The following is a 15922-nucleotide window of genomic DNA, read 5'->3' as shown; positions in this document are numbered from 1 at the left end:
TCATCAGCAAACTTGAAAAGGGTGCTTTCTACCCCCTCATCCAAGTCACTGATGAAGATGTTGAACAGTGCGGGCCCGAGGACCGAGCCCTGCGGCCCTCCAACCAGTTGGCGACCCATTTGACCGTGTGGGCATCGACACCACAGTCTCCCAGCTTTTTGATGAGGACAGGGTGAGAGACATATGAAGGTTGCCAGCTGTTAAATTTCTGTTCTGTGGGCAAAGACTTGTGGATGCTAAAGCAGTAGTTCCCAAACTGTGGGTCACAACCCCAAAAAGGGTCACAACAAAGGTTCCCTCTAAGGTGCGTGCATGCACGGCCGCGCACAACTAAAAGTGTGTCTGTGCACAGCCTTTTCAAGGCCGTGTACCAGGAGAGGCTGGGGCAGGAGCCTGGTGCGGGCTCCGCCGGCTCCGGGGTAGTGCTCTACTCCCCCACATCAGGGCTGGGGAGTGGAGCACTTCCCCAGAGTGGGTGGAGCCTGTGCCAGCCCCCCGCCCCAGCCTCCATCCCTGCCTTGTCTCACCTCGGGGAAGAGCTGCTGCCTGCCCCAGTGAGACTCTGCCAGCTCCGGGACACTGCTCCATGCCCCTGCATCACCTCGGGGAGCGAGGAGGCACGTGGCGTCAGGGCCAGGGAGTGGAGCAGTGTCCCAGAGCCTGCGGAGCCTCACTGGGGCAGGCAGCAGCTCCTCCCCAAGGTGAAGGCAGGGATGGAGGCTGGGGCGGGTGGCTGGCACAGGCTCCGCTGGCTTCAGGGAAGTGCTCCACTCCCTGGCCCTGATGTGGGGGAGCAGAGCATTTCCTCAGAGCTGGGGAGCCCGCTCCAGCCCCTGGCCCCAGCCTCCATCCCCCTTCGGTAAGTGTCCCACGCCAGACCAAAGCAGTGCGCTCATGGACTGCTGCTCCTTAGAGGGAAAGTTGGTTACAACATCAGCAGATGGCGTCTCAGGGGTAGGGGGCTGTGGGTTGAGAGTGAAGAGCCATGTTGAGGAAGTGGGGTCATGCTGAGGAAAAGTTTGAGAAGCACTATGCTAGAGCCTTTAAAGAATAGGTTGCTTAACTATTTTTGTATGGGGAAGTATATTTTTCCCTGACCTTGTTCTCAAAACTTAGCTGAATTTTTTTTCTTAGACTCACCTGAAACAGTTAAAGTTTGGTAAAGTTATAAGCTACTGAAAATGGAGATTTTATTATGGGAAGTGTCAGACAACATTATAATAGTATAATGAACTTTACCAGCAATTTTGAAATTTTTCATTCTTTGTCTAAAGAAAACTACAAAAGTAATATTTAGCAAGTGCTTTTTTCCCTGACATTTTTCCGTCTTTTTAGAAAGGCACCCAAGAACTTCTGAAGTATCTAAGAAGCAAAATCCAAGGTACACTGTTGCTCTTTAATATAAATTGAAAAATCTACCTTTTCGAAACGGTTACAAGACTTTAAAATTATTGTGAATGTAACCAAATTAGCTGTTTTTGTCTACATTTTATTTCTTCATTTAATATAAAAGAGATGTTGGTATTGGACAAATATACTACACATATGTACAGATACACATACCCCCCCAATCCATTTTTCTTTTGAGCAAAAGATGTTTTACTAAAAACGATGGCACTTGATTTTTCTTTAATAATGTGCTTTATCTTGCTGCACCAAAAGATGGCAGCGTTAATCAGTTTAGTGCAGGTATGAAGTTTCATTTAGGGCATTTTTACACGTGCTCCAGGAGGTGTCGGGGGGCACTTTAATTAGTGAGCTCTGCTAATTCAAATGTGCCCGATTGTCACTTGTATCAGTGCACCCTGCACTGAAAAATGGTAGTGGGGCATTTTGAACTAAAGATCATCAAACAGGCTTTAGTTCAGAGCAGCCCACCACCATTTTTTGGTGCAGGGATGCTGATACACGTGATTCTAGTCTGCTGGAACATGTTTATTTCCATGCTCCAGCAGACTCAATTAATCAAGTCTGCTCTGACCCGCTGGATTTCCAGTGCGTCAGAGCTGGCACCCTGCACATCTGTAGGGCACTTAGTTTTTGAATTGCTGGATTCAGAAAAATTCAGTCCTAGCACTAAGCGAGTAAAATGAATCTGGCTATAGATCAGGTACTCAAATGCTTATTTGTTGTATATAGAAATGTTATATGTAGGTAAGAAAGCTAGTGTTAGATTAATAAAGTTAATACAATATTGATTTTAGGAATTGCACCAGTTACCATGGTGTCTGAGAGCCAGCTGGCAGCAGCAATCTTGTTTCATAGAAGTTTGGGTTGAATAATAATGTATGCTTCTGTTTTTGACTCCCTATCTTAAAAGGATGATTGGTCTTGCTAACCTAGTTCTATTGCCAGGCGCTCTTCCATGAACTTAAAGTTGCTATAGTTTCCTTCTTTACTGGAAGTTAGATTGACAATATAGGTGTACTTGCTGTCAGATACTAATACTCACGCATGTAGTTGGTTTGTTAAGGCTTTATGCCAAAGATTGGGCATGCATAAATCAATTCTTTGCGTGCCTTAATCCTCAGTACTCACTAAACACATATATCCTATGCTCATAGAATTTGCATTGAGATTGCAAATGAAAAACAACAGACTGTAGAGAATGGGGTGTTACGTACAATATATTCTTATACAGATATTAGTATTTGGATGCTGTTTTCATAATTTTGCCTATGTACATGTTTTCTGTAGATGATATAACTAGCCCAAGTGAGGAATCTCCTGTGACGGCCATGACTCTTCCAAGCGAGTCAAGAATTAACATGCATGCCATAACTGCATTAAAATTGCTAGAATATAGGTACGTGTTTTGCCGTTATCCATGTTTACTCCCTTTATATACCTTGCAGGTAAGTGCATTATTCACTTAGATGTTTAACAAGATGCCATTTCCGATTCTTTACCCATTGTTTGCATTGTAACAAACTGGTTATCTGCATAGTGGTTATTAGGGCTGTGTGAAGCTTTGGTAGCTGATTCAATTCGGAGAAGATTTGGCCTGATTTGGTGACCAAATCTCCAAATCTGAATTGAATCAGGAGACCAATAAAAAGCTCCAAATTTAATCAGAAGCCTCCAAATTGATTTGGAAAAGATTTGGCGCCGCTTCGGAGATTTGGTCATAGACTAAACAGGCAGCAGTCCTCACCATGCTGGACACAGCTAGCTCCAGCTGGTAAGTCTGTTGTGGTGGGTGGAGGGGGAAGGGAAGGGGCGTGGGTGAGAGATTGGGGCTGGGACAAGCTGCCCCCTTCTGCCTGGGGCAGGCAATGCCCACATCCCGCCCCTAGCTGGGCAAGCGGCAGCAGGGCATAGCCCCTGCTCCAAGCACTGTCACGCCTACATCCCATATGCCCTGCCCCAGCTGGGCAGCTTGTCCCAGCCCCAATTTCCCCCTCCCCCAGCCCCAACAGATTTACCGGTTGGAGGCAGCTGTGTCCAGCGTGGTGAGGATTGCTGGCTGTTTAGCCTATGGCCGAAGTGGCGCCAAATCTTTGGATCTGATTCAGACGAACTAAATCCGGACAGTGATTCAAATCTCCAAATCGAATCACCATCTCTCTGAATCAGCCAAATCTGAAGCAGTATTTGCAGCTTCACACAGGTCTATATGCATAAACTGCTTAAGTCATAGCATCTTCCAGCCATGCTGTCAACTTTGTAATTTGTTATAATCTGTTTAACTGGACTAGAAGAAAACTTACTTTACTGCTTATTTTTGGTGTAAAAGGGGGAATAAAGTCTAATACATACATTAACATGTTCGTTTTACTCTGCTAAATGAAGTGCTTTTCTTTGTTCAGTGAGAAACAAGCAATTTTGATTCCTGATGAAGTATTTAATGCAGTAGGAAGCAATCCTGTCACCACAGTAAACTTCAGCAAGAATCAGCTCAGTGAAATTCCTGCCAGGTATCAGCCATATTTTGGTTTATATTCCATTCTGCATCTACAACAGTGTGTGTTTAACATTTTTCCCAAGAATATTTACTCTGTCTTAAAATGTGCCAAAATATGATTCCAAAGTTATGAATAGGATGCATGCAGTTTTCTTGTGAGTAGTATTCAGGTGTGTTCTGTAGATGCTAACAGGTGAATTTTGTGTGAAAGAATAATTAGGAGAAGCTATGGCTGAGGGATGGTTTCATAGCACCATTCATTTTGTTTGTGGGTTGTTTTTGTTTTGCCTAACAGTTGTTGAAATGAATGAGAGGACACTCGAATGCAATTTCACATAATAAAAATACAGTCCGTTAAATGGCAGAGTAAAGCTGTAGAATTGCTCATTGTTTTGTTTGAAGCGTTCACCTGTTCCTCTACAAAGAAATAATTTGTGTTCTTTGTCAGTACTTTGTTAGCTCAGCCCTGCACTATGAACAAGTCCCAATTTTAAACATCAACTTCTGCAAGTAGTTCAGTCCAGCATTTTTTGAAAGGTCAGACAATTTCTGTATTCTTTTTTCTCTTACCTGTCTATCTGGTGTCTTGTCCCAACATGAAGTCACAATTTCTGTAGTGGAACACATTACTGATCTTCATGTTCTTACATCTAGAAGGCCACAGAAAGCTTTGTTGTGACATTTAGGGAACAAAATTTGTCATCAGCATTTAACTGTGTGCTGAACTAGCATTTTTAGATGCTGGGAGACATGGCCCTGCGTCCAGGAGGTTGTAGTCTAAATTGACAAGACAAGAATTAATTTAGTCTGGTTTTTTTTTTGGTTTTGTTTTTTTAAATGGCACAGAGTTGTATTTTTGTTCTTTGTGGGCCTCAGGAAAGGTGGTGGAAGTTGGAGAGGATGTTTTAGCTTGATACTAAACAGGGTAATTTGTAGCTAATGAAATTCTTATCTGGCACAACAGCTTTTATAGTTTAAACAGGATGCCCAGTCAAACCACCACTGTTGTGGGCCAGAGATGAAGAGTCAGCAAGTGAGCCTGGGAGAAGGAAGAGCCACAATCCTTATTAAGATTTGAAATTATATATTACATAATTCATAATAATTTAAAAATGAATGTTAGGTAGTAAGAGGTATGCCAACCCTCCCTGTTTTGTGGAAGCAGAGTACTTTGTTGCAATACTTATTCATTCACCTTTTGAATGTCTAACTTGCTGTTGCTTCTCTGTGTCAGTGAGACTGTAGTTGCTATATAGTGCTGTTATATATAGCCACCGGCTTGATATTGCAGACCTTATTCAGGCAAAATCTGAATTAATTGTAATTGGGGACTTGACTGAGTAAAAGCTATAGTACCGAGTCCTGTATGAATGCTCATAACCTCTTATGGGCAGAGACTGTCTGCTCATATATATGCTTGTACAGGTTCTAACATAATAAGGACTGATCCTCAATGAGGTTACTAAGTAGTACTGTAACTCAGATAGACGATGATGTAGATGGGCTAACAAGTCTGTACCGAGTCTGGTTAATGTTGTTTGTTTGTATTGCTGTAGTGCCGAGGGGCCCTGCAACTCATGGGAAATCTCTCCTGGGAAAATTGGGTTAATTATGTGTTTCTATAATTCTGCAGAAAATCAGTTTATTAAAATAATACTTTATTGAAGACTATTGCATTTCAGTGGCAAGGAAGGTAAGTAGGTTCTAAAAAGGAAGGAATATTAGTAAGAATTATAATATAATAGAGGATTATTTTGCATGTTAATTACCTCTTTTTGTTTAAAGACAGTTTCTTCCAAATGGATTTAACACTTAACTTCTTGAACTTCCTAATACTTTACATTGGAGTGTCTCCTAATTATCTCAGTAGTCTGTGAGAGCAGTAAGATAAAGTTTTCAGTATCTCACAAAAATGAATTAATGGGACAGAAACAAAAGACTGAAATTTACACTAATCCACTGCATCTCCTGGTGGCTCCTGGTATGTTGAACTTCTGTGCCTTTTTAATAACTTCTGTACAAGTGTTGTTTTAACAGTGAAAGGTCAGCTCACCTCACCACATCTCTTTAAAATATCTGCTGACTGCATTTATCTGATCAAACATTCATAGGATAACTAGATATCAGTGAAGTCAGTCTGAGAAAGTTAAATATGAGTTTTGTCCTGACACTAAAATGCAAAGCTCAAGGACAGGAAGCTTTATTAAGTGTCACTCCCACTATTTTCTCTCTCCAATTGCTACTGAAATTCCAAAGAGCACAGATCAGACTTCACAGTGGCACAGGGTCTTAGTGACTAAGATGGAAAGTGTTTTGCTCATTTAATAAAGTTTATTTGTATTGGGTTGCAGGATTGTAGAGCTGAAAGAATCAGTTTGTGATGTCAGTCTTGGCTTCAATAAGCTCTCATCCATTTCCCTGGAGCTCTGTTTGCTTCACAGATTGATGCATGTGGATGTCAGGTTTGTGGTCTTTTTGAATAATATATTTTCACACCCTTTTAAACCAGATAGTGGATTATTTAAGTAATGAAATAATATTTACATTCTTTAAAGGTTTCTGTGGTATTGTTGGTATGTATAAAATATATTAATATATCTGGAGATGGGTGCTAACCTAGATCTAAACACTCTATAAAGGTATTAAGTGGATAGTTTCTGAGTAAATAAGACTTGATTGAGTGTAGAGTTCTACACAAAGGTCTTGGGTAACTATCAGAAAAGGGACCCAGGGGCAGCTAATCTGGATAAAAGCTGCATCCCCACAAGAATAATACAGGTGTGGTGTGCTTTGTGAGCTCAGTGTGTATCTTTGGGCAACTGCATTTGTAGCTACAATAACTTGTGGTGCTCTGTGTTTTCATTCAAGGCAGTAGGATCATGCCACTGACACACAAAAGTGAAAATAAGTAAAGCACAGTGCCAGATGCAGCATCTTCCCTTGTCTTGTTTTAAATTAAAATAATCTGTTAAAAATAAATGTCCTGCTGAAAGTAGAGAAGCAGAAGGAGTGAAATAGGCAAAGGGAGAGTGAAGATAAGTAAGATCATATGAGACTGATGGGGAGGAGCCAGACACAGGAAGGTTAAGACTGAGAAACATTTAATGATTGTTGGGGCAGCAGTGAGCCCTGGCTGGCCATTTCCAAACATTCCCTACTCAGCCAGTATGCATGCTCCAAACGTGGAAATATATGCAGGTGGGCTGCTGTTTAGCACAGTAAAGACCACACTAGAGATATGGAGAGTGGTTGAAGGTGGGGGGCCTGGGGCTTTATTACCAGCTCACCTCCCAGAGCAGGGTTGGAGCATGTCAGTGGGAGCAGGTAGGCAGTATGCAACGTGATAATAAAGAGCTGACTGGCAAATGCATGTAATTTTTGCTTGCTGGGAATGTTTAATTAAAACTTCAAGCTGTCTAAAACTTCTATAAATACTGTTTCTTTTATTTACAATTTAGAAATAACTTTTTGACATCTTTACCTGAAGAAATGGAAGCACTTACAAAACTGCAAATAATCAATCTTGCCTTTAATAGGTAAGTACCATTCTGTTTGTTTTATTATAATGTTGCCTGTTAGGCGAAGTCCAGTCTGTGTTGCTCTTTCATGTTTGTAGCAGGGTGCAAAGACAAAAACTCCCACAATGGTTCCATTGCAATTCTGTTAAAGTTGTCTTGTGTCCAGATGAAATGATGTCATCAGATGTTCCTGCATTATTTGCAAACAGAAGCCCCGCTCTCCCGCGCTTCAAATGTTCACAGCAGTCTACAAATAGTACTTAGAAGAGTGTTTGCACTGCATGTCTTATTTGGGCAAGAACAAACATCCTTTGCCTCCATCTTTCTGTCTTCCCTCACCAGAAGGCTATACTTCAGACTCGTTTTCTCACCGATGCTGATGGGGAAGAAGAATTTGGCAGGAGAAATGCTCCTGTCAGTGTAGTTGTATATTTTTGAGGTTATACTGTTAGCATGCTTCATCATGCTTCTCTGAGAAATGCCTTTTATGAGATCCTGGCCTTATTGAAATTAGAATTTTGGTATTAACTTCAGTCAGGCCAAGATTTTACCCTTAATACTTTATCACTGAGTTGTTGGTGTCCTCTCTGCACCCTCCCACCTCTTCCCCCTTCCAACCTAACCTACCTGCGAAAGATGCATTTTAAATTATAATGGATGGCCTTTTTTCTCCCTAGTCAGTTAGTATTTGCTCATTGGTTTAGGACACTAGTTGGTCATTGTTCTTTGGTGATGGGCCAAAATTGTCCAGCCCAAGTCCAGGATGGGATGATGGTAGGACCCAGCCACCTCTGCTTTCTGTGCTTCCAAGCTGCAGCATGGCATAGGCAAAGCCCCCATTTTGGAGGCCTTGCACTGCTGAAGCCCCAGCAGTGTGGGCTGTAGGTTGTTGACCCCTGGTTTAGGAAGAAATTACAGCATTCTGATTTGATACAGGTATGAACATGTGACATTACTACCAATACAAGTCAGCTAGGTAAGTTCCTTCTTAAAAGAATAAACACAGAGTCCTGTCCCTCTCGTTGGGTGTTTGACATGAAGTCTGTTTAAAATACAGGATGCAATTCCTTCTTTCTGAAGCAGCGAAGTAAGAATGAGAATGCCTTTGAGAGATTTAGTCTTCTTGCTCTATGTCAGTATGTTTTATGCTCTTAAGTAATTTTCAGCCTGTTTCAAAAAAGTTTAGTATCACAAAATATTAGAAGTGCACCAATACATTGGCCATATCATATCGGCACCGATTAAAGGAAAATTGACATTATTGGCAATCGGCTTTTTTTGGCTGATGTGGTTGATAATGTCACCAATAAATGCTGCGTGAATGTGTGCAGCCACATCCTGCACAGAGCCAGGAGTGGAGCCTGGAAAGCAGTGTCTGGCTGGTAAGTCTGTGGGGTAGGGAAAGAATAGGGGGAGGAAGGGGGGGACGGGGTGCAGATCAAGGCCCAGTGGTGAGGGAGGGAGTGGGACAGGAGCAGAGCCAGAGCCAGACAGTGCACAGCCAGGGCAGGGCAGAGTGTGGGACGGAGCCATGGTTCATCCAGGGGGGCAAAAATGGGGGGGTGGCTCCCATGGCTGTGCACACCCCAGAGGAGACATGGGGAGCTTGTACCCCTTGGATCTGTGCATGGAGCGAGGGCTGGCTGCTGCTATGTGCTTGGGGTGGAGGCTGCGCTGGGCTGCGCTTAGGATGGAGAGGAGAGCTACAGGGAGGACCATGATGAATACCTGGGTGGCTGTAGTCCTGCCCCCACCAATCGGGTGCAGCCTCTTGCCCCAAGCATGCATCAGCAGCCTGCCCTTACCCCATGCACAGATCCAGGGGGCACATGCCCCGCATCCCTGCCCTTGGGGTGCGTGCAGCAGCAGTAGCCACCCCTCCCCACCCCCTTACAGCTCCTGGATAAGCCACGGCTCTGCGCAGTGCTTGCCCCATCCCAGCCCCACTTCCTCCCTCGGCCACAATCTGCCCCCCCATGCCTCATCCTCTGCCCCTTCCCTCCAACTGCCTTACCATCTGGACACTGCTCTCCAAGCTGCCAAGCTTCATATTGGAGATCAGATTGATATCAGTGGATGTGCTGGTCAATAATTGTCCATTGGTATTGGCCCAGGAAATCTTTATCGATGCACCCCCTACAAAATATGTAAATTCTCTCTTACATCCTTTCCAGTTTTTCATTCCCACAGTATTCATACATACATCGCAAGCAGAGCCTTGCTACATATGGCTTAAGGGAACAGTGCCTAAGGCATTGTGATATGAGAATCAGTACTAATCTGTGATCCACTGGGCACATCTAACGTTCATTAGTGCACCATAATTGTGGTGCATTAAGTTTAGTACCTGTAATAACAGTACCTGTAATAACTGGTACTAACTTTAATGCGCCATAATCAGCGCTACTGCACTGTAGTGTTGGTGCCTGCTTTTTTGTGTGACACTAATGTTCAGTAGACTAATTCTACTATGTACTAGCATGGTTTTTGCCTGCCATGCTAATGTTAAGTAGAATTAGTCTGTGCATATGAACTTAGAGCCCAACTTTCAAGGAAGGTTACAGGGGACTAGAGTGTGCACACAGTCTTCTACATGCACAATGTGGTGCTTTTGTATTTAGAAACTTCATGTACACTTTTGCTGGCTGACTGATGGCTCAGATGAGTCAATCCTAAGGGCTAGATCCAATAAAAGACTTAGTTTCCTAGAAGTTAATCACAGGAACACCTGACTTGTACATTCCTGACATTGAAGTGGAATCCAGAACCCTGTGTTAGGTATCTAGGATCCCTTATTCAGGGCATGGGTAAAATGAATCACCTCAAAATGATAGCCAGAACAGCCAATATGTTGAGTAGGAAGCTGCTTCAGGTCAGCATGCTTGGAGCACAGCTGCTTAGTTAGTTAGTTAGTAGGAACCACTGGAAACGGAGATATCTGAAATCTTGCCCTCTGTTGGTGCTTCAGGCAGGGGTGCAGGGAGGCTCCTCCATCCACTTGGGATCCAGGATCCACAGCTTGGGACCTTCTCCTAACACCTTATGGCCTTTCTTTTGAAGACCAGAAGGGGCTTGCTCCTTTCTTGTGAGCTTCAAAGGCAAAAGTGAAGGTGCTGCTGGAATAGGGGGCAGAGAGTACTTTTCCCCCCAGAATTGCAACTTTAGACTCTTGCATCTAAATTCTACCTCAGTCCTTTTTTGATTCAGGCCCAAAAAGGAAGTGGACAGAACAAGTATATGTGAAGGAGATTCATCATACCATTCATAGTGGCATGCATCTCCCACCATGTTTGCAGAGCAGCAGTGAAGCATACCAAAGTGGGGTTTTGGCTGCTGACCAGCTGGACACAACAGACAAAGAAAGAAAGAGTTACCAGATTTTTGTTTTAATTGATTAACTGACTACATATTGACCAATGTTGCTTGAAAGTAGGAGGTGCAGGAGATGAAGATGCCTGGGCCTGTGTGGGAACAGGAGTTCTCTCTTGGATTTGACTACAGCTTTCCTAGACTTGCAGTCTTCCTATTATGACCACATCATATAATTTCTAATTAATCCACTAGGTTAATTTCTAGTAGGACTGAGAAATGAGTGACCATTTACTTACTCTGGGTAAATGGCGGGGATCAATTGCCCAGTACCCTGTGTTAGAAAATCCCATCCTCTACCCATAACTTGTTTTTTGTTGCAAAGCTGCCCATCTAACTTGATTGCAAATATTTAAAGAAAGCACTGACACCTTAGTGGTGCAAAGAAGCAGTGACCAAGCTGGTTTCCTAGGAGCTCTTCAGTTAAATTGTTTCTATTTTTATTTACTTCCTGTTAATTCCCATTTCATTAGGAGGCTGATGGCAATGGGCTAGGGAAGTTGTAGGTTCATTTTGCCCTTTAAAGACTTCTTTCTCCATCACAGCATAGTTCTGGCTAAATCCAGTTTGCCTTGCTTATTGTATAGATCCCACTTGCCCTGACTCTGTAAAGCTATACTATGCTTTTTTTTTAAAGAAGCAAACTGAACCACACAATGAGAATACTGAACATTCCCTCTCCTAAAGGGTTTCCATTGTCTTGGACCACCCACGCTACAGTGAACCTCTTCAAAATTTTGCCATTAAAACAAAGTGAATAAAAACTATTAGTAGGAGGAAGGCACCAGCTCAAACCCAGCAGGCACTCTGATTAGATCTCTGACATCTCTGCTTTCCAGCAAGAAACAATGAGACGAGTTCTGTGGACTAGAAATAAGTTTCCCTTCATTAAGCCAATCAAGGCACATTTATGCAACATGGGAATTACGACTTTATGACTTCCAGGCTTTATGACTCAGCAAATATCCCTTTTGTTCTTATGTGCAACATTGAAGGCTCTTCCCGCATGAATATATAAAGGGAAAGCATTCTTTGGAATCAAAATTTGCCTCTCTCTGTTACTGAAAATGAGTTGTCAAAATGGTGTGGTGATTTGAGATTTTTGCTGAATCTCTGGATATTCTGTGTCATGCTATGAAGACAGATGTTAGTATTTAGCAGAATCCAAAAATAGTTTTAAATAAGTATTTCTGAAAGATTTTTAATTGTGTGGAGCAGTGCACTCATCACTAATGTTTCAAAGCTGCATTACTCAGCTGTCACCTTATGGAAGCAGTGGGTAGATAAAATGTTAGATAATTACAAATGTTGATACTTCTGCTCAGAATTTTTTCTTCTTTTGTTGCTGTAGGCAGCCAACAAAATGTTGTTAAATGCAAAGGTCTCTCATGCTCTCTTTAATTTAGGAACTGGCCATAAGTAGAAAGTATGTGTTTTAGGTCTTTGGGGAATCAAAATGGGATTAAGTTTGGGGAATGCAGTGAATCTATTTACAAGAAATGTTAACCTGGACTGTAACTCATCTGGCTAGTGTCATTACTAGTTACAGTTCACAAAATGAATCCTCTTTCCTTGCCTGATGTTTTCTGGTATGTAGATGCTGACCTCATCTGAGAAATTCCACTTCTTTTTCTATTTGTGGACTAAAATAATTGGTACCTTTTCCATTCTTCCAAAAATGCAAGTTAAAAAGAAAAAAGTTAGTATTTAATAAGAAACATGGTTAGTTAAAATGCTTTCACCTCCCAATCTGTTTTGTTTTGCTTTTTGTACAACTTTATTTTTTAATTTGATTGATAAAGGAAATGTGTTTGCATCTTGCAGGTTTAAAATATTTCCCACTGTCCTTTATCGCATCCCAACACTTGAAACTATCCTGCTCAGTAACAATCAGGTTGGATCTATAGATCCAGTCCAGCTGAAGAAGATGGACAAGCTTGGCACCTTAGACCTTCAGAACAACGACCTCCTACAGGTGCCACCAGAACTTGGAAACTGTGAAACTCTGAGGTGACTTTGTTTTGAATTTTGTAAAGTAGTTTGTTTTATTTACAGAATATTCTTCTTGAGACTCTATTTGCATATTTTTTTGCTTAGGGAAACATGTAGAATCACAAATGTATTTGTTTTCAGATTTAAGTGCCAAAAATGGCTGACTTCTAGCAATCCCATATGAAGCAACTGTAATCACTCTCATAGTTTCTTAGGACTATTTGAGAAGAGAGGAAGGTTTTGTTTCATTAATTCATTTTTCAATTTTTTTCTTCCAAACCAGAATGATGTATATTTATGGTAAGGCTAAATCACCTTACAGAGGTATGACTGAGCATGTTGTTAAGCATTGAGTCACTCTTGTAGCTAGTGCAACTTCAATGTGTGAATTTACTAAGTTGGTCTGCTTTCAACTTGCGTGATCCCTGCTTTTTACAGGCTTTGTCTCATTACAGTGGATAGTCCGTTTTTGACGTTTGTTCTACGGATGTCTGTCACAATTAAATGGTAAACAATAAACTGTCCCAAGATGTTTGTACTAGAGCTGCTATTTAACATATTAATCAATGATCAGGAAAAGAGAGAGCAGTAGTACAAATATATGAGGAGGAAACAGTAATATTCAATGTGAGTAAAGAATGGAAAAGTTGATGAGGAAGTTAGAGGGACCTAATAAATCTAGGTGAATGGTGACACAATGGCAGATGAAATGTAGCACTGACACCTGCAAGGTAATCCAGGGTGGAAAGAATAACTTGACTTCTCCTCCACATTGCTGAGTTTTAAATTAACTTTAGGTACTTGGTGTGGAGGGAGGAGACTGTAAGGTCATCAGTGGATTGAAAAATTATATTGTCATCAGTTTTAACATAATAATACATGTTTTTAATCTCATTTTTCCACTATACACATTTAGCTTACATGCTCAAGTAGATTATTCTGTTCAGTTCTGCTTGTGTCTCGAAGGCTATACTAGAAACCAAGGATTAAGGAATGTTTTTGTGGGGTTTTTATGGTTTTACAAATCATAAGAGTCTGAGCAAAACTGCTTGATAAAGGGGAAACTGCAAGATGGTTTGGTTTGACTTAAAGAACAGACAAGGCAAATAACACATGAAATAGTTACTACAAAGACTGAGAGCCTCTTTACCCTTTTCAACACAAAAGATGGGGGGTACTTTCAGGGAAACTGAAAGGTAACCAATTCACAGCTGATAACACAGTTGATAATCTGTGCGTGAAGCAAGTGACATCAATCTGTAGCACTGGGGCAAGGAGTTTAACCGGATTCAAGAAAGAGTTGTTATGATATTGCTAAAGAAGATCAAACACATGAGGATATAAACATTCAATCTTCAGGCTGTAACCAATCCACTAAATTATAGGGTTTGATGTGGCAGGTCACTTCATTGCCTGTGATACTGTTCCTTGTGTGTTCTGATGTACTGCTGTCAACTGCAAGCTACTACACATAGTAAATCCCTGATTCCATTGGGGATGGCAGGCCCTCTTGTCTTTACTGCCTCCTGCAAAAACTGTTTGATGTCATGAAGGGATACTGGGTGGTATCTTCCTTTGTTTCAAATTGTCTTGTGGTTAGAACCTCTGCTCAGCAAATAGGAAACTTTTAATTCCATCCTTTTTCTGATGGAGTTCAAACCCATATTCCCCTGTACTAGTAGAGTGTCTTAACTGCCAGGCTATAGGCCAGGGGTCGGCAACATTCTTGGGCAGGGTGCCAAAAACACCCACAACTTCCAACTTGTAAGATGTTGGTGTGCCAGGGGTGGATGACAGCAGAGCACGAGGGGCCCAATCCTTGCTGTTGCTGTGTAGCCCCGGCCCCTTCCCTGCCATCCACCCAGGGGCACGCGTGCCAAGCAGAATGCCTTCGAGTGCCACAATCTGCACCCATGCTGGGGGTTGCCTACCCCTGCTATAGGCTATTCCAGAGAATAAGTACAAGAGGATACCACAGAAGTTAGGCACATCCTAGAGTCTGATATTCTGGGATTCTGATCCTTGCCTTTATTTTTCATCCAATGACTTAATATAAAATGCAGAGCCACTGCTGGAATTTTGGATCTAATCCAGAGCCATCTACAGTTTGGGAGGTAGGAGGAGAAAAGTGACCACAGAATTTTCACTTCCTGGGCAATGCTCTGACTACCTGGCTATTACAAAAAGGAGGCACTGCATCACCACTTCCTTTTGTATTTTTTTCAAAGCACTGGTTGTAACTATATTGTGTAGGAAGTCTGATACACCCATTGTGTTAGATATGTTCTAAGAATACCTACCAGAATTCCCAAAGGGACTTAGATGGAGGCCTAGCTTCAAGATCTGTAGCTTGCTGAATTCAGTAGGTTCTGGGTCAACGGGGTAGGTTAAACATATCATCAGGAAAAGGGGATGACTAAAGTTTCTAACTTATGAGGGAACTTACAGGGCCAGAACCTTGTGCTTACATAAAAGCATGTGTACAGCATGTACACTGCATAAAGTATGGAGGCTGAACATAACCTATTGGCATTGCATTGCAACCTGTTGGTTCCCTCTATTTTTTTTTAAAGTCCTTTTCCTAACATCAGGGGTTGCTTACAGACATGGGGGGGAAAAACAGAAGTTTTACTTTCAGCTCAGCACACTCCTTTGCCAAGCACAAAACATGCCCAGAATAGGGATTATGTTAGTCTGATCCAGCTCGCCCAAGGTCTCTGTAGATTGCAGGCTTCAGCAGGCTTTTTAACACTTTTATCTAACAGCTGATTGAATCAGCCATACTGAAGCACCTGATCTGTATAGGTACTGGGAAGCCAGGTCAAACTAAATGCACTACCTCTTCCAGTAAAGCACTATTTTGTTTTTCACATCTGTCAGTAGCCTGGTAGACATTTTGCTGAAAAAGTATTACCACATTTACCCAAATCCAAGGCAACTCTGAATTTAAGATGGCACCGATAATTGCATTCTTTACATTAAAAATTTTAACAAGTATGCATAAAATCTGATTATTGGAGTGTCATCTTAAATCTGTCTCCCCATTGCTGTGGCAGGGGAAGCAGCAGCAGTGGGAAGGCTACTGGCAGGGAAAGGAGCAATGGAGTGGCAGGCTGTGAGGAGGCAGGTGATGGGGGCA

General features: G+C 42.0%; 1 protein-coding gene across 1 annotated transcript in view; it reads left to right on the top strand.

The window, feature by feature from the left end:
- The window catches only part of LRRC40 (leucine rich repeat containing 40), a 31221-nt gene that overhangs the window by 14057 nt on the left and 1242 nt on the right, over positions 1 to 15922 (top strand). Inside the window, exons 9-14 of the mRNA XM_019531614.1 lie at positions 1336 to 1381; positions 2698 to 2806; positions 3810 to 3917; positions 6256 to 6366; positions 7363 to 7440; positions 12616 to 12801. Of these exons, the coding sequence (XP_019387159.1) occupies positions 1336 to 1381; positions 2698 to 2806; positions 3810 to 3917; positions 6256 to 6366; positions 7363 to 7440; positions 12616 to 12801 (638 nt within the window). The remainder of the gene's footprint in view (positions 1 to 1335; positions 1382 to 2697; positions 2807 to 3809; positions 3918 to 6255; positions 6367 to 7362; positions 7441 to 12615; positions 12802 to 15922) is intronic.

The sequence above is a fragment of the Crocodylus porosus genome, unplaced genomic scaffold (genome assembly GCF_001723895.1).
Source record: "Crocodylus porosus isolate Cpor-Errol unplaced genomic scaffold, CroPor_comp1, whole genome shotgun sequence".
Classification (NCBI taxonomy): domain Eukaryota; kingdom Metazoa; phylum Chordata; order Crocodylia; family Crocodylidae; genus Crocodylus; species Crocodylus porosus.
This window is presented reverse-complemented; position numbering and strand designations above follow the sequence as displayed.